The 20,767-nt window shown below is 41.8% G+C and overlaps 1 protein-coding gene across 1 annotated transcript in view; it reads left to right on the top strand.

Annotated features, from left to right (window-relative positions):
- alpha-Man-Ia (alpha-Mannosidase class I a) overlaps positions 1-20,767 on the top strand; it is a 217,792-nt gene that overhangs the window by 174,281 nt on the left and 22,744 nt on the right. The window contains exons 7-8 of the mRNA XM_080282748.1: positions 7,734-7,850; positions 8,850-8,967. Of these exons, the coding sequence (XP_080138874.1) occupies positions 7,734-7,850; positions 8,850-8,967 (235 nt within the window). The remainder of the gene's footprint in view (positions 1-7,733; positions 7,851-8,849; positions 8,968-20,767) is intronic.

Genomic DNA, 20,767 nt, shown 5'->3' with positions numbered 1-20,767 from the left:
AAAAAGGCAGAGCATAAGAGAGAAGTGGAGGAACGATTGGGCAAATATGAATTGGAGGAGATGGGGGACGTGGAAGGTGTGTGCAGGATATTCACAAAAGAAATATGTGCAGCATGTGATGTGGTGTGTGGGATGAAGAGAAGACGGAGGGGGGGTGCAAGGAACAGCGTGGTGGAATGAAGAGGTGAGACAGGCTGTGGCACAAAAGAAGAAAGCATACAATAAATGGATGAGAAAATAGGGGCGTAGAGAAGTTGAGAGGCGGAAGAGAGAGTTATATGTAGAAAGAAAGAGAGAGGTAAAGAGATTAGTAAGAGAGAGTAAGAGGAGAGTGGATGGGGAGTTTGGAAGGAATTTGAGTGTAGGGTAGAGGGACTGTGGGAGGGTGTTCTGGAAAGGTGAAGAGAGTAAGACGGGGTGAAGGTGAAGTTAGCAGGGGGGTGAAAGATGGAAATGGTGGATTGCTGGTGGAGAGAGGAGAGGGGGTGAGCGGATGGAGAAAGCACTTTGGGGAATTGTTGAACATAGAGGATGGAAGTGATGCGAGTGTGAGTGGCTGGGAGAGGGAGGGAGATGAGAAGACAGGAGAAAGTCAGTAGGATAGAGGTTGTGGAGGCAGTGGGGAGGGTTAGATTGGGGAGAGCCCCAGGAATTGATGGAGTGTGTGGTGAAATGTTGAAGCATGGGGGAGAGATAGTAGTAGAATGGATGTGGAAGATGTGCGATTGGCCTGGGAGGAAGGTAGAGTTCCGGATGATTGGAAGTCAGGTATAATTATTCCCTTGCACAAAGGAAAAGGGGAAAAGGAAGTGTGTGGTAATCATAGGGACATTTGTCTTCTTAGTATAATAGGAGAAGTGTATGGTAGGATACTTATTGACAGAGTTAGGGATATAACAGAGGAATTAGTTGGAGACGAACAGGGGGGCTTTGGGAAGGGGGGAGGTTGTGTGGATCAGATATTCATTCTTAGGTCTTTGGTGGAAAAGTTTCTAGAGAAGGGAAAGAAGTTGTATGAGGCTTTCATCGATTTGGAGAAAGCATATGACAGGGTGGATAGACAAGGATTGTGGAAAGTATTAAGAATATATGGAGTAGATGGGAAGTTGTTGAATGCTGTGAAGAGTATGTATGATGGTGCAAAGGCTGCAGTGCGTGTGGATGGTGAACTAAGTGAATTTTTCTCTTTGAAGGTTGGGTTGAAACAGGGATGTGTCATGTCTCCATGGTTGTTCAATCTGTACATGGATGAGGTAATAAAAGAGGTACAAGGTAGAGTAGTGGATGTTGGAGTGGCCCTGGTGAGAGAGTATAGTGTTTGGAAACTCCCTGTACTGTTGTTTGCAGATGATACTGTGTTGTTGAGTAAAGACGAAGGGGAGCTGCAAGGCTTGGTGGATGAGTTTGGGAGAGTGTGTAAGAAACAGAATCTAAAGATGAATGTAGGGAAGAGTAAAGTGATGGTCTTTGAGAGAGGTGAAGTCAGTGAATGTACAGTGAGGTTGGATGGTGAGAAATTGGAAAATGTGAGTACGTTTAAGTACTTGGGTTGTGTGATGACTAAGGATGGAGGTTTGGAGGGTGAAGTGCTTGAAAGAGTACAGCAGGGAAGAAAGGTTGCTGGTTCCTTGAAAGCAGTGATAAGAAACAGGGAAGTGAGCATGGAAGTGAAAAAGTTACTACATGACAGTATTGTGATACCAACTCTAATGTATGGAAGTGAAGCTTGGACGTTGTTGGAAGGGCACAAGTCAAGAGTGAGAGCAGTGGAAATGAGTTATTTAAGAGGAGCCTGTGGAGTCATATGGAGAGACAGGCTGACAAATGAGGATGTAAAGGATCATTTTGGTGTGGATGTGGATGTGATAGGAAGTGTTAGGAGGAATGCACTTAGGTGGTTTGGCCATGTGGAGAGGATGGAGGGTGAAAGACTGACGAAGAGAGTGTATGTGAGTGAGGTGGAGGGGGGAAGAGGGAGGGGGAGGCCGAGGATGAGATGGAGGGATGGGGTGGAGAGGTATATGAGAGAGGGGGGTGTGAGTTGGGAGCAGGGCAGTGAAATGGCGGGGGACAGGGCAATGTGGAGGCGATTTGTTTGTGGCCACCCTGAATGGGATTGAGGCGTCTGGCAATAGAAAGATAGATAGAAATATTTTTTTCATCTTTACTCAGCCACTTCGATATGATTCTGATTTTTGAATAATTTTCCTCTTTTGATACCAATACCGATATTAATTGGCTTTTGCCTTCCGATTTATAACATTATGATGGCTGTTGGAAAATTCTTGAATATTTTACCCTAAATTGGTAATCTTACTTTCATGCGAGTGATTTATATCTCTTGCTTGTGACACTGTCAGTTAGCATTGCTGTTATGTGCACATTCAGGTGATAATAGACTGATATTCTTGGGTCTTCAGAGGCTATACTGTATCGATCATTTTGGGTATTATCATCACCCCCTGCATAATTTTTATGACCAACTTTGCATTTGTAAAAGTATGCTTCAGTTGAGTGATGGCTTTCCATAGGTTTTATTCTCAAAAGGTGACTGGAGACTTTAGATTGTGTATAGGGGAAGCAGGTTGGTTATCAAGCTACCCTTTCATATACCGGACTTTGGCAGCTTAGCCTTGAACCTCTACACCTTAGCGAGGGTAACTGGGATTTTTATATATATATACATATATATATATAATCTATCTCTTTGTTGTCAGATGCCTTAATCCCGTAAGGGGTGGCCACAAAAATTGCTTCCATGTTGCCTGGTCCCCTGTCATTTCACTGTCCTGCTCCTAGCTGACACCCCCTCCCCCTCTCTCATATACCTCTCCACTCCATCCGTCCATCTCATCCTTGGCCTTCCCCTCCACCTCACATACATACCCTCTCCTCGTTAGTCTCTCGCTTTCCATTCTCTCTTCACGTCCAAACCACCTCAGTGTAATTATCCTAAAGCGTTCTATCCCATCCACATCCACACCAAAATGCTCCTTCACTTCCTCATTTGCCAGTTTATCTCTCCATGTAACTCCACAAGCTCCTCTCAAATAACCCATTTCTACTGCACTGATTGTTGACTTGTGTCCTTCCAACAAGGGCCAAGCTTCACTTCCATACATTAGTGTTGGTATCACAATACTCTCATGCAGTGACTTTTTTACTCCCATGCTCACTTCCCTGTTTCTTATCACTGCTTTCAAAGAACCAGCAACATTTCTCCATTGTTGTACCCTTGTAACTTGCAATACTTTGGTGATAGAAACTCCGTGTACAAACAGCTAAATAAGGAGTTTATTACGAGCTCACAGTAAAATAGTCTGCCTTACTTGAATGTCTGCTCTCAACTGAACAGTGGCGCTGTCTTCCCAGGCTTCAGGCCCTGGGAAAGCGTGCTAGGTCAGCAAGTTTAGTGGGGGCATGTATGCATTGGGGGGAGACATATATACATCGGTGGTAGACATATTGTGGAGGGGGTACACCCTTTCAAGCACTTCACCCTTCAAACTTCCATCCTTACTTATCACACTACCCAAGTACTTAAATGCACTCACTTTTTCCATTATCTCACTATACATTCAGTGACTTCGTGTCTCTTAAAGACCATAACTTTACTGTTCCCTACATTGACCTTTAGATTCCATTTCATACACATTCTTCCAAACTCATTCACCAAGCTTTGCAGTTCCCCTTCATCTTCACTTAACAATACAGTATCACTGGCAAACAACAATATAGGGAGTTTCCAAACATTGCCCTCTCTCATTAAAGCTGCTTCAACATCCACTGCCCTATCTTCTCTTTTATAACCCCATCCATATACAGATTGAACAGCCATGATGACATGTTACATCTCTGTTTCAGTCTATCATTCAAATAGAAAAATTAACACAATTCACCCTCCATGCACACTGCAGCCTTAGTCCTCTCATACACACTCTTCACGGCACTCAACAACTTTCCATTTACTCCGATGTTCTTAATATTTTTCACGTCCCATGTCTATCCACCCTGTCATATGCTTTCTCCAAATCCATGAAGACTGCATTCAACTTCTTTCCCTTCTCTAGAAACTTTTCCACCAAAGACCTAAGAATGAATATCTGGTCTACACAACCTCTTCCCTTTCTAAAACCTCCCTGTTCTTCTGCAACTAATTCCTCTGTTCTTTCACTCACTCTGCCAATCTTACCATATACTTCTCCTATTACACTAAGAAGACAAATGCCCCTATGATTACCACACACTTCTTTTTCCCCATTTCCTTTGTACAAGGGAATAATTATACCTGACTTCCAATCCCCTGGGACTCTACCTTTCTCCCAGGCCAATCTGCACATCTCCCTTACCCATTCTACTACTACCTCTCCCACATGCTTCAGCATTTCACCACATACCTCATCAATTGCTGGGGCTTTCCCCATTTTGACTTACTTCATTGCTTTCATTACTTTCATCCTACTGATTTCTACCTCTCTCCTCACCTCACTCATGTTCCAAGCCATTCCCCAGCCAACTGTACTCGCATCACTTTCACTGTCTGTGTTCAACAGTTCCTGAAGGAATTCTCTCATTTTTTCTCCCTTCTCCACTAGCAAGCTACCATTTTTGTCTTTCACTCCCCGGCTGACTTCTTTATCACTCTGACTTTTTTTTTTTTTTTTTTTTTTACCTCTTTCCAGGACATTTTCTTACATTCCCTCCACTTTACTCTCTAATTTCTTCCGTATTCCTCATTCACTCTCTTTTTACTTTCTCTTACTTATCTTTTCACCTCCCTCTTCCTCAATGTATAACTCTTTCTTCCATCTCAGCTTCCTCCAAGCCTCTGCATCCCATCCGCATACTATATGCTTTCTTCTTTTGTGCCACAGCTTGTCTCACCTCTTCATTTTTTTAAATCGAGTTGGATATAACATGCAGACTTACATGCAGGCTATTTTACCTTGATTAATAAAATATATAAAGTGACCCTACATGAGTGACACGCCAAATGGTCTCCTGTACACCAGGAAACCATTTACTACGCTAGGTGGTAACCATGTAACCAAATTGTGGTGCTTGGGGGTTTAGTGGGTAATTATGGCACTCCAGTCGGATTGAGTCGGTGAAGGTTTACATCCAAGGGTTGGTTGGAGTTTATTGCTCAGTGCCACTCAGGGATGAGTGAGGCTGGTCACTCTCATCTTAAATGTCAGGACCAATTTGCCTAGCCCTGGGCTTCTACGCTCCTCCTGGGGCAATGTAGAATTGGACGATGGATGGATGAATAATATAAATATACATTAGTCCACTGGTGGGTGGCCATAATTTTTTCTTACATAATCATGTAGGATAGTTATTCATTTGACTTTCAGATATGCCATTGATAATTTCCTCTGCATTTGATCAACAACAAGATGTTGGCTAAAATGCTCAGCAAAATATGTTTCTTGTTGAAGGAGATGCATTAGTAGACATAGAATCAGCCCAAATGTTACAGTATCACCTATAACCTTATGGCTGTGGTCATCATCTATGAGCCAAATAAAACTGCTTGCCATTCATCATCGTTATTATCATTATCGTCATCATCAGACATTACAAGGCCACTGCTGAATAATGGCCTCCCCTAACCTTCTCCAAGAATTCCTTGACTGAGCCAAGCTCTGCCACATTTTCCCTGCAAATATCTCTGTCTCATCTCTCCACCTTCTGTTTGGCCTTTTTCTGCAGCGCCTACAATCTCTTGGTGTCCAGCAGTCAGCCTCCTGCTCCATCTGTAATCCATTGTTCTTGCTACATGGGCTTCCCACCTCCTTTGCTGTTCATTTATAACTTCTATAATGTCCTTGGCTTTAGTCTACTCTCTCATCCAATTTGATCTTTTCCTGTCTCGTAAAGATATTTCCAACATTGACCTTTCCATTGCTCTCTAAGAATGGATTAGTTTATTTTCCATTGATATTTTTAGTTTCCAGGTCTCACAAGTGTACATGATAGCTGGAATTACATATTCGTTATATACTTTTTGTTTCATTCATATTGGCAAGCTACTTTTCATAATGTCTCTATGTTTACTAAAAGCTTTCCATCCAATTGTAAAGCATCTTTTTATTTTCCTATCTTGGTCTTCCATTAATTTTAGTATTTTTCCCAAGTAATTGTACACTTCGACTTCTTCAAGAACTTCTTCACTTTTTCTGATGATTGTCTTAGGTGTATGTAGATTAAACATTACTTTTATTTTACTCTGGTTCACCTTTACCCTTTCTTTGAAACTTTCTCTGTTCAGTTCATTTAACAAGTCTCTGCTGTTTCTGGGATTAGGACAATGTCATCTACAAATCTTAAGTGGTTTAGCTTTTCTACATCTCTGTTTATGCCTTTTTTCTCCCAGTCTAGCTTTCTGAAAATACTTTCTAGGCATGCTGTAAGTAATTTTGGTGAAATTCTCTCCCTCTTATGCACGCCCTTCTCAGTCCTAATTTTTTCCAAGTCTTTATGTAATATAGTGCAGCAGTTCCCTCTTTATATATGTTTTTGAGCACTTTTACAATGTTCTCATTTACTCCTTGTTCTCGCAGTGAATTTATAATTGCTATATGCTTCACTGCGTCAAAAGCTTTTTTGTAATCAACAAAACCTAAGTACAGAGGTTTATTATATTCTACAGTTTTCTCATTTATCTGATTCATTGTGTGTAGATGAGCAGTAGCCGAATACCTGCTTTGGAATCCTACTGTTCATGCAGTTTGTTTTCTTCCAACTTTGTTGTTATTCTGTTCGTAAGGATGTTAGTGAAGAGTTTGTAAATGACTGATAATATGCTAATGGGTTGATAGTCACTAAGATCTTTTGAGTCACCTTTTTTGTAAAGAAAAATAACAATTGGATTACACCATATTTTGGGAATTTCCGAGCCTGTTATGTACTTCCATTCTTGCTTCCAACAGTAAACCTGCTACTATTCCATCTTCTCTCGGAGCCCTCTCTCTTTTCATATTTTTAAATGTTTACTTCGCCTGGTGTTACCTTAGGTATTTCACTTGTGTCAAAAGAAACGTTAGCTATTGGTACTACTGCCTTTGATGCATACAGTTCTTTGTAAAATTCTTCAACTCTCTTCACCATCTTATCTCTGCATTTAATGACTTCACCGTTTCTGCCTTTCAGTGATATAATTTGTTGCCTTCCTAATGCCATTTAACTTCAGACCCGTTTCAGACTTTTTCCCTTTTTGATGGATTCTTTGATCTGATCCATGTTTCTCTTTATTTTATCTTCCCTCTGTCTCTTGTTGATAAGCTATATCCAAATTTTGGCACTTGGTGGTTTAGTGGGTAATTATGGTGCTCCAGTTGGATTGAGCCAGTGGAGGTTTATATCCAAGGGGTGGTTGGGGTTTATTGCTCACGTAATGTCACTCAGGGATGAGTGAGGCTGGTCACTCTCATCTTAAATGTCAGGACCAACTTGCCTAGCCCCTGGCTCCTACGCTCCTCATGGGGCAATGTAGGATTGGATGATGATGATGATATTAATTCTATCCCAGAGTATTAATTGTATTAGTTTTATAACTTTTCTGGTGACCTTAGGTGTTTCTCTTGAGCATAATAAAATTGTCCAACTTTACTTGACATTCTGTACAGTGCAAAGTAGGTACAGTAATTCACATTTGTTTGGTGAATTTATGTGGGTTAAAATCACTTCTTTGCCCTTGACAATTTAATATATACTTTATCTTTCCCCAGGCACTTGAGAAACACTGTCGTGCAGAAGCTGGGTACAGCGGCATCCAGAATGTTTACATGGAAAATCCTCAAAAGGATGATGTACAACAGAGCTTCATATTTGCAGAGACATTCAAGGTGCCTTAGTTAACACAGTATTTACAATTAATCCTCATTTAAAGTTGCTACACTTAATTTGTTTCATCACCTGTTTTCCGATGAAGCAAAACTTATTTTCATTCAGAGTTTCTTGTGGTTGATTATAAAGTAGTTATGGAGCCAAAAACTAGTGTTTTTTGTGCTTTTATTCCTTCAGTCATGAAACAGAAGCATGTAACTTAGAGGAGCTTTTCGCTAGGCCAGACTGAATGTTCAGGGTTAATTGGTAGTGTCCATCTTGCGAACTTTGTTGCAAAGGGTGACCCTGATTTATCTGTCTGTTTACCCCTTCAGCATTCGTACTTCATACGTGTTTTGCTGTTACCAGACAATTTATGCCACTGGAAATATGCAGGTAGTGAAAAATTTTGTGTAGGTTTGCAGTAACCAACTCTTTCATTCAAAAAGTCTAAGTTGAACAAAATTTTATAACAGTAGCAAGATTAAAAAGAAAAGTATGTTTTTGGACAGAAGGAGTGTATATGTCTGTATTTACATGGCTGGTACATTTATATTGAACCATAGATAAGTATTGTTTTTGGACAGAAGGAATGTATATGTCTGTATTTACATGACTGGTGCATTTATATTGAACCACTTTTTGTCATTGAAGATGACATGAACATGGTCAGGTGGCCAGTCTAAAAGGTTGTTATTGAGACAAGCTAAAGCATGAAAGTTATTACTGTAGTGAAAGGGCAAGTGGTGTTAGAGTCTTCCATTATATTTTAATTCTTGGTCACAGTTTAACAATTTGAATTAGGACACATTTTTTCTAATATGACGAGTTCCCTAATCTCGGCCCATTTGATTGCCAGGTATAGTCAGATTGGAGGGTAGACTTGACTAGTACTGTACCCTGACCAAGAACACTCCTTCCTACCTGATCAGTAAGGTTTAACAAATATCATGCAACCACAGCTTTATATTCAAGTTATAGTAATCCTGTTAATGGTATGAATTGTTTCTCCTTTACAGTATCTATACCTGATATTCTCCGATGACTCTTTACTTAGTCTGGACGAGTGGGTTTTCAACACAGAGGCTCATCCCTTGCCTGTTTATGGTGCCAATGCATACTATCGCAAAGCACAAGGTGAGCTATCTCTACCACATTTGTTTGGCAAGGCATTGTTGGCATGATGAATGCTTTTAACTCAGTGAAATACAATTGGTTCTCATTTTATTTTACTGTATTTCACTTAAAGGCATTTTATTATTAAGTTGCTGATGAATAAAGGTTATTTTTATTATTAAATTGTTGATAAATTAACACTTTTTCTTTATGTGTAATGCTTATGAAAATGTTTTGAAGTCAGAATTGAGGGTTTTTAGTTTTTTTTTTTACCTCTCAGTCATGAGTCAGAAATCTCACTTTGTGTCACTTTAGGTTGCAGTTTGCTTGAACACATCCAGGATTTTAAAGAACGATGACCTGTAATTATTATTATTAGTCAGGCTACCACTTGATGACACTATGAAGCTTTAGCAGGGATCTTTTGTAGTGAAGCCTGTATCTATCCTTTCCAGTTTGAAAAATCTTCCAAAGTTGAATAAAAATGCATTGAGATAGCAGAAACTAAATCCTTATCATCATCATAATCATCATCGTCGTCATCTGTCACCAATCATCATCATCATCATCATCATCATCATCATCATCATCATCATCAACAGGTAGGGTCCAGAGTTGGGGGGGGGGGGAATAGGATACTAACCAAAGTTTGCCCAGTTGAATGAGCTACACTCCCATTCACTCTCCATTCAAGCACTTAGGATCTTGGCTCCACCTGATAGGCCAAAAAAAGAAACATTCCATATGTAGCTTCACTTTCACATATCTGACAGCAGCCACATTCCTAGATCTTTGTCATTATCCACATTGTCATGGTGTTGTCGTATTCCCAGAACGTTTGTCTTTGCTCGTTCCATACGCATACAGTAGCATAGTCTTAGAACAACAGTAAATTTCTTTGCTAGAGAGTGGCCAGGCAAGCTGTGCAAACGAAAGTGAAAAAGCTGTTACAGTACAGTATTTGGGAAAAAAAAAATCACTTGTAAATGTATAAAGCTCTTAGACCAGATAATGAAGGTAATGGAGAGAATTCTAGAAGGTATGATTGGAGAAAGAGTGAATATTTATGAGATGCAGATTGAGTTTATGCCAGGCAGGGGGACCACTGATGCCATATTCATTGTTCGACAGCTTCAGGAAAAATATATTGGGAAGAACAGGGATTTGTATTTTGTTTTTGTTGATTTGGAAAAGGCCTTTGACAGAGTGCCTAGAGAGGCAGTGAAGTGGGCAATGAGAAAGCTTGGCATGGAGGAGTGGCTGGTTAGGGTGGTTATGGCCATGTATGTGGGTGCTCACACCCAGGTAAGAGTGAATGGAGATTTGAGTGATGAGTTTTCCGTGAACGTTGGTGTGCATCAGGGGTCAGTTTTGAGTCCTATGTTTATCATGGAACTTGAAGCCCTCTCACGTGACTTCAGAAACGGACTCCCGTGGGAGATGTGTGCTGATGATTTGATGTTGATTGCAGAGAACGAAAGGGAAGCGGAGGAAAGGTTTAGGAAGTGGAGAGATGGTATGGGGTGTAAGGGCTTAAGGATAAATGCAGATAAAACAAAAGTGATGATATCTAGAGTTGGTGACGGTACTGTCAAAGACAAGGGAGAGTGACCACGTGCAGTTTGCCACAAGGGCGTGGGAAGTAATTCCATCTTGTGTAGCGTTTGTGATAAATGGGTGCACAAGAGATGTAGTGGTATCATAGTTAGACTGCGAGATAATGCTGATTTTATGTGTGCGGCATGTCAAGGAGAGCAGGTGGAGAGTGTCAGGCGTGAAAGGATTGAACTTGATGGTGAGTCTCTTGAGTGTGTGTGTGTGTGGAAGAGTTTTGTTATTTGGGAAAGATGTTGTGTGCTGGAGGTGGGGCCGGAGCTAGCTCTGTGGCTAGGATGAGAAATGGTTGGAAGAAGTTCAGGTAGCTGTTGCCTCTCCTGACATTGAGAGGACTCTCCCTACGTGCTAAGGGGTCTTTGTATATAGCATGTGTTAGGAGTGTAATGCTGTATGATAGTGAAACCTGGGCAGTAAAGGAGGAGAATGACTTAAAAAATGACAATGATTAGGTGGATGTGCAGTGCGTCCCTGTGTGCAAGGCCTGGGAGGGCTGGGTTTACGATGGAAGAGTTGAGAGATAGGATGGGACTGGAGTGTATTGGTGTTGTGATGAGGAGAGGTAGATTGAGATGGTTTGTGCATGTGGAGAGGATGGGGGATGATAATTGGGTGCAGAAGGTGAGAAGTGTTAATATTGGGGGTGGGGTTGTGAGGGGTAGACTGGGAAAGACGTGGGACGAGGTCATTAAGTGTGACCTCAGGGTCAAGGGACTGAACAAGGAGGCTGCAATAGATCGTGTAGCATGGAGAGCTGCCATTAGATGACCAAGGCCGACGCATGCAAGCATGTTGGAGCCTTCAAAAATGAAAACGAAACGAATAAGTTACATATTACTCATTAATGTGCCCAACTTCCTAATTGCTTTTCCATTATTGTCAAGCTAAACCAAATGAAAATAAACCTAACCTGACTTGCCCTGTGGAAATAGATGGTGTGGCTAGTCTTTACATAAGCAGCATTGTACACTGGTTCTCTGAGAGAGGAAGACCTCGGTCCTTGTTAGTCAACTCGATCAACACAGTTTTATGTACATTAGTAGCATACCAACCGACAGAGATGTTATAAATCTTAAGACATGAATAACTTGGTGGTGGGATGGGGATGTAGAAGCTGCAGTTAAGGAGAAAAGAAGACTTTTCTGGGAGTGGAGGAAGGGTGGTAGCAGAGATGAATACTTGACTGCCAAGCGTATGGCTAGATGAGAGGTTTTTAGGGCAAAGTCTGAATCTCAGAGACTTTTACTTGATAGCCTAAATAGTGGGGAAAGGAAGAATATGATATTTAAGGTGGCAAATCAGATGAAGATGGAGAACAGGGATATCATCGGTGAGCAGTGTGTGAATAATGATGAAGGAAAGGTAGTGGTGAACAGTGAGAATATTGAGATGCCTAGAGAAAGCATTACAACTAGTTGTTGCATGAGGAGTTTGACTGGGACAGGGATGGTTTGGAGCCAGCAGATCCAGTGTTTGACCCTTGGCCTTTGATTGATGCAGCTACTATGAGCATGGCAATAGGTAAGATGCAGGTGGGGAAGGTAGTGATTGTGTCTGGGTTGACTGCAGAAATGTTGAAAGCCTGAGGAGATACAGGAGTGGGGTTAGTCACTGATTTGATAAATACGATCATATATGAGTATGTTGTCCCAGATGATTGGCTGAAGAGTGTAATTGTAAATGTGTACAAGGGGAAGGGTGATGCCCTGGAGGGAGGATATTATAGAGGCCTAAAGCTTTTGAACCAGATAATGAAGATGATAGAGAGAGTTCTAGAAGGTATGATTAGAGAAAGAGTAAATATTGAGAGATGCAGTTTGGGTTTATGCCAGGCAGCGGGACCACTGATACCATATTCATTGTTTGACAGCATCAGGATTATAGGAAAGAAAAGGGAACAGTACATTATTTTTGTTGATTTGGAGATGGCTTTTAACAAACCATAGAGAAGTGGTGAAGTGGGTAATGAGAAAGCATGGGATTGAGGAGTGGCTGGTTATGGCCATGTATGTGGGTGCTTGCACCCAGGTAAGGGTGAATGGAGTTTTGAGTGAGGAGTTTTCTGTGAATGTTGGTATGCATCAGGGGTCGGTCTCGAGTCCCTCATTGTTTATTATGGTACAGTGGAACCCTGGAATTCGTACACTTCTCTACTCGTACAACTCGGTTTTTGTACAGCTCTTTCGCCCAAAAATCGCTCCAGTTTTCGTACAGTGACCTGTTATTCGCACTAAGAGATACGGCATCGTAGGTGCCACATGGTCATCAGTCTGGCTCTGTCTTCTGCCAGCTATACATCAGTCATACAGGCTCGATTAAACTTTGTGATGAATTACGTATTTTCGATAGAAAATTGTACATAATCGTGGGCCCTAAGAAGATTAGCAAGTCAACTTGAGCTAAACGAAAAGCAGTGAGAACAACAATTGAACTGAAAAAAGAACTCAGTGCAAAGTTTGAAAGTGGAACCCGTGTCTCCGATCTTGCCATTCATTATAGCAAGGCGAAATCTACCGTTTCATCCATACTAAAGAACGGATTAATGTAAATTACATTGCTTCTTATGGAAAAAAATGATTTGGTGTTCGAACAATTCGCAACTCGTACAGCATCCAGGAACAAATTGTGTATGAATTCTGGGGTTCTGCTGTACTTGAATCCTATCACGTGACTTCAGAAATGGATGTCCGCGCAAGATGTTGTATGCTGATGATTTGGTGTTGATTGCAGAAAATGAAAGGAAGGCAGAGGAAAGATTTAGGAAGTGGAGAGATGGTACGGGGAACAAGGGCTTAAGAGTAAATCCATATGAAATAAAATATCTAAGGCTGGGGGAGGTACTGCCAAAGAAGAGGGAGAGTGGCCATGTGCATATTTGCCACAAGAGCGTGAGAAGTAATTCCATCTTGTGTAGCGTCTGTGATAAGTGGATGCATAAGAGATGTAGTGGTATTAGAGGTAGACTGTGAGATAATGCTGATTTTATGTGTGCTGTGTGTCGGGGAGAGCAAGTGGATATTGTCAGGCATGAAAGGATTGACCTTGCTGGTAAGTCTCTTGAGTGTGTGGTCGAGTTTTGTTATTTTTGGGAGACATGATTGTATTTTAGACTAAAGTTTTGTGTTTAGGTTGATTTATGAATTGTTTTTTGACTTGGATTAATGTGTTTTAGTCATAGGTTGGGTGAACATTATCATTTTGGGGTACAGTTACTAAGTTTTGATTTGTGGCAGTGATTGATTATGTGTGTGTGGATGAAAGGACGAGGAGTGTGGTTGGGGGAGTGGACTGGTGGTCAGAATCAAAGTCCAAATGAAATGGAGAAATAGAAGAAGGGAAGGACAGGAAGCGGTATATGCAAGGAGGGTGGAAAGGTTACAAGAGGATGGAAAAAAGACAGAATATAAGAGGGAAGTGGAGGAGCAGTTGGGTAAATATGGACTGGAACAGATGAGGGACATGGAAGGTTTGTACAAGTTATTCACAAAAGAAATCTGTGCAGCATGTGAGGTTGTGTGTGGGGTGAGGAGACAAAAGGGGGTGCAGGGAACAGCATGGTGGAATGAAGAGGTGAGACAGGCTGTGGCACAAAAGAAGAAGGCATATAGTGAGTGGATGAGAAACAGGGGCATGAAAGAAGTTGAGAGATGGAAGAGAGAGTTATATGTAGAGAGGAAGAGAGAGGTGGAAAGATTAGTAAGAGAAAAAAGAGATTTTTTTTTTTTTTTTTTTTTGAACAAGTCCGACTCTGGGCAAAGGCTTCAGGGCCTATTTCTTGGGGGCAGTGACCTATCCCAAGGCCCAGTAGTTCTCCTACACCTCCACATGTCACCACTTCGGCCTAACACCCACCATCCATGTTGAATACATGTTAGGGCTGTCTCATACAGGACTGAGGAATTTGGAAGGAATTTGAGTGTAAAGTGGAGGGAATGTAAGAAAATGCTTTGGAAAGAGGTAAAGAGAGATAGGCAGGGTGCCAAAGAAGTTAGTTGGGGAGTGAAAGATAAAAATGGTAGATTACTAGTGGAGAAAGAAGAAAAAGTGAGCAGATGGAGAGAACACTTTAAGGAATTGTTGAACACAGAGAATGAAAGTAATGTGAGTATAAGTGGCTGGGGAATGGCTGGGAGAAGGAGGGATGTGAGAAGAGAGGAAGAAATCAGTAGGATGGAAGTTGTGGAAGCAACAAAGAAAGCTAAAATGGGGAAAACCCCAGGAATTGATGGAGTGTGTGGTGAAATGCTGAAGCATGGGGGAGAGACAGTAGTACAGTGGATGTGGAAAATGTGCGGATTGGCCTGGGAGGAAGGTAGAGTCCCGTAGGATTAGAATTCAATTATAATTTTCACTTGTACAAAGGAAGTGGGGAAAAAGAAGTGTGTGGTAATCATAGGGGCATTTGTCTTCTTAGTGTAATAGGAAAAGTATATGGTAGGATAGTTGTTGACAGAGTTAGGGAAATAACAAAGGAATGAGTTGGAGAAGAACAGGGAGGGTTTAGGAAGGGACGAGGTTGTGTAGATCAGATATTCAGTCTTAGATCTTTGGTGGAAAAGTTTCTAGAGAAGGGAAAGAAGTTGTATGCTGCCTTCATGGATTTGGAGAAAGTATATGATGGTGGATAGACAAGGATTCTGGAAAGTATTAAGAGTATATGGAGTAGATGGGAAGTTGTTGAAGGCTGTAAGAGTATGTATGAGGGTCCTAAGGCTGCAGTGCGTGTGGGTAGTGAACTGAGTGAATTTTTCTATTTGAAGGTTGGATTGAAGCAAGGATGTGTCATGTCTCCATGGTTGTTCATTCTTTATATAGATGGGGTTATAAAATAGATGCAAGGTAGGGCAGTGGATGTTGGAGCGGCCCTAGCAAGAGAGGGCAGCTTTTGGAAACTGCCTGTACTGTTGTTTGCGGATGATACTGTGTTGTTAAGTGAAGACGAAGGGAAGCTGCAAGCCTTGGTGGATGAGTTTGGGAGTGTGTGTAAGAAACGGAATCTAAAGGTGAATGTAGGGTAGAGTAAAGTTATGGCCCTTGAGAGAAGTGAAGTCAGTGAATGTACAGTGAAGTTGGATGGCGAGGAAATGAGTGCATTTAAGTACTTGGGCAGTGTGATAAGTAAGGATGGAAGTTTAGAGGGTAAAGTGCTTGAAAAGGTTAAAACAGGGAAGAAAAGTTGCTGGTCCCTTGAAAGCAGTGATAAGAAACTGGGAAGTGAGCATGGAAGTGAAAAAATTACTACATGACAGTATTGTGATACCAACTCTAACGTATGGAAGTGAAGCTTGGACCTTGTTGGAGGGACAGAGGTCAAGAGTGAGAGCAGTGGAAATGAGTTATTTGAGAGGAGCATGTGGAGTCAAATGGAGAGACAGACTGACAAATGAGGAAGTGAAGGAGCGTTGTGGTGTGGATGTGGATGTGATAGGAAGCGTTAGGAGAAACACATTAAGGTGGTTGGCCATGTGGAGGGGATGGAGAGTGAGAGACTGACGAAGAGAGTGTATGTGAGTGAGGTGGAGGGAGGGAGAAGGAGGGGGAGGCCAAGGGTGAGATGGAGGGGTGGATTGGAGAGGTATATGAGAGAGGGGGATGTGAGCTGGGAGCGGGGCAGTGAAATGGCAGGAGAGGCGATTTGTTTGTGGCCACCCCTTACGGGATTGAGGCATCTGGCAGTAGATAGATAGATAAAAGATATTCCAGGACTGAACAGGTTAACTACAGTATCTGCTTGCTATGGGGGAAAAAATGCTTGTAGTGTAATAATTTTTTCCCTTATACAGTCACGACTCACTATAGGAGGGGGTTATGTCGAGTGAAAACCCATTGCATAACGATTTAACCCTTAACACGGTCAATATAACATGGGTTCCTTGGGGATAGGGAGGGAAGCTATGACCATGTATCCTTTATTAAAAAAAAAAAAAAAAAGGCTCACCCTTTGGGGCTTGCCCTCTGCACCCCTCAGTAGCATCATGCCCTCGATTTGGGTAGCAACCTTGCCAGACACAAATTCCAAGTCACAAATTTCAGTATTTCATACACAAAAAATTATCTTTTCACTTAAAATTTCACACCGTACTACAGTATGTATTATGCAGTTGTACTGTTATTTGACATTAACATTGGTGTTTCAATAGCCTTTCAATCACAAAATGGAGCAAAAGGCAGACAATCACAGCATATATAAACACTGGGTGGCCAACTTGGTTTGATCAGCTGATTGGGAGGCACTGTAATCAGCTGACTGGGAACCTGTGTATGCATGGGAAACACAGTTTCCAAGTCACAAGTTTCATTATTTCACACACAAATAATTGTTATTTAATATCACACACCTCACTGCAAGTACAGTAATCCCTTAATTGTCCGACTTAGTAGAGCCGAAGGCATGTCCGGATAGTGGCAGTGTCCAGATTAATGAACAATATACACCTACCATACCCAGACCCTACTTATATCCAACCTCCAAGCTATACCTAACCTATTTGTACAGTACCGCTGCTTATTTCGGCAGCGTTTTCCAGTCATTCAGACATATTTAGACATCAAAACACACATAGGAATACCCAAAGTAATGCTTAAAAAAAACAAAAAAAACATGCAATATAAAAATTGAAAACCAAAAAACACCCTACCAATACACTACCGTATGTACAGGACCCTTCCTAATTTTGGCACTGTTTTCAGGTCAGTCTGCCATATCTAGATACCAAAACACACATAGGAAATCCAAGTAATGCTAAACACTAAGAAAATCATTAAAAAAAAAAAAAATTGTAAACCAAAAAACACCCTACCAATACACTACTGTAAGTACAGTACCCCTCCTAATTTTGGTAGTGTCAGTCTGCCATATTTAGACATCAAAACACACATAGGAATATCCAGAGTAATGCTAAACACCAAGAAAACAATGAAAAAAAAAAAAAAAACGTTGAAAACCAAAAAACATCCTACCTATATACAATGTACAGTACAGTTTTGAGTCCCATGTAGTTTATCATGATACTTGGAGCCCTTTCACGTGACTTCAGAAATGGACTCCCATGGGAGATGTTGTATGCTGATGATTTGGTGTTGATTGCAGAGAATGAAAGGCAGGTGGAGGAAAGATTTAGGAAGTGGAGAGATGGTATGGAGCACTAGGGCTTAAGGGTAAACGCAAATAAACATGATATCTAGGGTTGGTGGCGGTAAAGTCAGAGAAGAGGAAGAGTGGCCATGAGCAGTTTGCCACATGGGTGTGGGAAGTAATTCCATCTTGTGCAGTGTTTGTGATAAATGGGTGCACAAGAGATGTAGTGGTATTAGAGGTAGACTGCGAGATAATGCTGATTTTATGTGTGCGGCGTGTCGGGGAGAGGAGGTGGGGATTGTCAGGTGTGAAAGGATTGAACTTGCTGGTGAGTCTCTTGAGTGTGTGGAAGAGTTATTTGGGAGACTTGTTATGTGCTGGAGGTGGAGCTGGAGCTATCTCTGTGGCTAGGGTGAGAAGTGGTTGGAAGAAGTTCAGGGAGCTGTTGCCTTTCCTGGCATTGAAAGGATTCTTCCTACATGCTAAGGGGTCTTTGTGTGCAGCATGTGTTAGGAGTGTAATGCCGTATGGTTGTGAGACCTGGGCAATAAAGGAGGAGGATATTCACAGGCTCAAACGTACAGAAATGACAATGATTAGGTGGATGTGCAGTGCGTCCCTGTGTGCAAGACCTGGGGGGACTGGGTTTACGATGGAAGAGTTGAGATGTAGGATGGGACTAGAGTGTATTGGTGTTGTGATGAGGAGAGGTAGATTGAGATGGTTTGGGAATGGGGAGAGGATAGGGGATGATAATTGGGTGCAGAAGGTGACAAGTGTTAATATTGGGGGTTGGGTTGCGAGGGGTAGACCAAGAAAGATGTGGGACGAGGTCATTAAGTGTGCCCTCAGGTTAAGAGACTGAACAGGGAGGCTGCCATAGATCGAGCAGCATGGAGAGCCGCCATTAGATGACCAAGGCCGACTCATGCAAGCATGTTGGAGTCTACAAAACGAAACAAAATGAAATGAGTACCCCTCCTCATTTTGGCACTGTTTTCAGGTCAATCTGCCAAATTTAAATATCAAAACTCACATAGGATTATCCATGTTAATGCAAAACACCAAGGAAACAATGCATAAACAACAAGCATCCACAAAAAAACCTCAGGACAGTTGGAAAATCAGTTATCTGACACCAGTGATAACTGCTCTTGGGCCACAAAAAATTCCACGGTCAAATATGGCACTGGAAATTGGTTAAATTGGTATAAATGATATACCATCATCTTTGCTGGTGTTTATACTATAAGGTAAGCTAATAAAACACAGAAAACTGATGAGTGAAAGTACAGAAATTCAGTGAGAATATTATAGTGTTCAGGAGTAAAACTTACTCCCATATAACTTCCCACCATCCTAGTGCAAAATTTTGCTAGCATCTTCCAAGAGTTAAGCACATGTCTAGTTACTGAATTTCATGAGCTTTCTCATGGTCACTTTGGAATTTCAATTCGACCACCAGTATTCAAATAACTTGCAAAAAAATCTCCAAAACTCTCGAGTCAGTGCTATCAGCGCGAAGGTGGGGATGGAGTGAGGGGGGAGCCGGGAGGGTGTGGAGGAGGGGCAGGAGAGGGGGAGAAGAGAGACTGTGGGCAGGATTTTCACCCTTCTGTCACAAGGCGGACGGGCACTTTTACCGTATACTTACTCGTAGCGTATGGTTTGTTAGATGTGTGGTGGCCATTCGGAAACAAAACTCCCAGTGACCGGGTGACTTTGGACATTCGGTAGAGAGGTGGACGGCTACTGTCACCGAACATGTACTCGTGGCTTGTGGTCTGTGTTTGATGCATGATGGCAGTTGGGAAAGACTTAGCCTGGTAGCCATGCAACTTTGGGCATTCAGTAGGGATACGTAATTATGTTTTGACACCGCTTGTGGGTTACAGTCGTATTACACGGGTGCTGGGGTTCCACTGGGAGTGATAGGACCAGTGCGCGACTTTGACTGTTCAGTGCATGGGCGGGCAGACATTTAAGTTCTGATTGTGGGTTACAGCCTATTTCCTGCTCACGGCTGGAGCCCAGTGACCACGATACCAAATGTTTGAACATGTTGGCTGACTGGCCAAAGTTCTCGGGGACTTTTACGTCAGGATAATAACAAATAAATTCGGATAGTGGTTTAATCGAATCGGTCTAGTATCTGAATAACAAACAGGTCCAGATACTGCACATCCGGATAAATGAAGGATTACTGTATTTGTTATGGATTTTCACTTATTTGATGATAGTAGTTGTGTTTCAGTGGCCTTTCAAGCACAAAATGCAGGCTTTCAAGCGTCCTTACTTTTCCTAGTTTTGCCAACTTTTTTGACCCTGTTCCTACTATCCTACTTTAACCCTGAAATTCCTAGTATTTCCTACTTTCTCTTACTTTTTTTTCATCCCACAACTCTGAAAAATTGTACAAAGCTGTCTTGCAGGAGTAGTGGGTAGTCAACTCCATACATGAAGCAGGCATTCCTTACACTCTACAGTATGATGAAACAGGCATTTCCTAGAACCGGAAGCATTGTTGACCTCCTCATCAGATACTGGTGTCCAGACATGGGCCAGGTCTGTGTCAGGTTTTCAAAGACTTTGATGTTTGGTTGTGCTCCTGGTAAGGCAGTTCCACAAAAAATACTGGATGCCTTGCTGGAAGATGGATACCAACTACCTCTGGCCCACCTCATCAGCCTTGGATTGGATGGCCCAAATGTCAACAAGACTATTTGGAATTTCATCAGTGAACACATGAAAGAAAGTGGTCTGATATGCTCCTATTCATACCCTGCAACTTGCATGTGCACAATGCGTTCTGCAAGGGTCTGAATTTATTTGGAAAAGATACTGAGCAACTGGTACTGGATCTCTTTTGCTACCTGAGAGCCTCCCCATGTTGTAAGGAAGATTTCTTTGAGACTTAGATTGGTCGTGGCCTGAACGAAAAGTTGTTTCTCCAGCATGTCCAGTGCAGACGGCTTACACTCATCCCAGCAGTGAAACGAGTCACAGGCAGTTTAGCAGCAGTCCATCAGTACTTCTTCAAATATCTACCAAAGGCTGCAAAGGAAAACAAGACAGAGAAAACCCTGGAAGGCAGTGAGAGGTACAAAAGGATCTGCCGGAAACAAAGAT

Source organism: Coenobita brevimanus, chromosome 94, assembly GCF_032717465.1.
Source record: "Coenobita brevimanus isolate Jiangsu-jjx chromosome 94, ASM3271746v2, whole genome shotgun sequence".
Lineage (NCBI taxonomy): Eukaryota > Metazoa > Arthropoda > Malacostraca > Decapoda > Coenobitidae > Coenobita > Coenobita brevimanus.
This window is presented reverse-complemented; position numbering and strand designations above follow the sequence as displayed.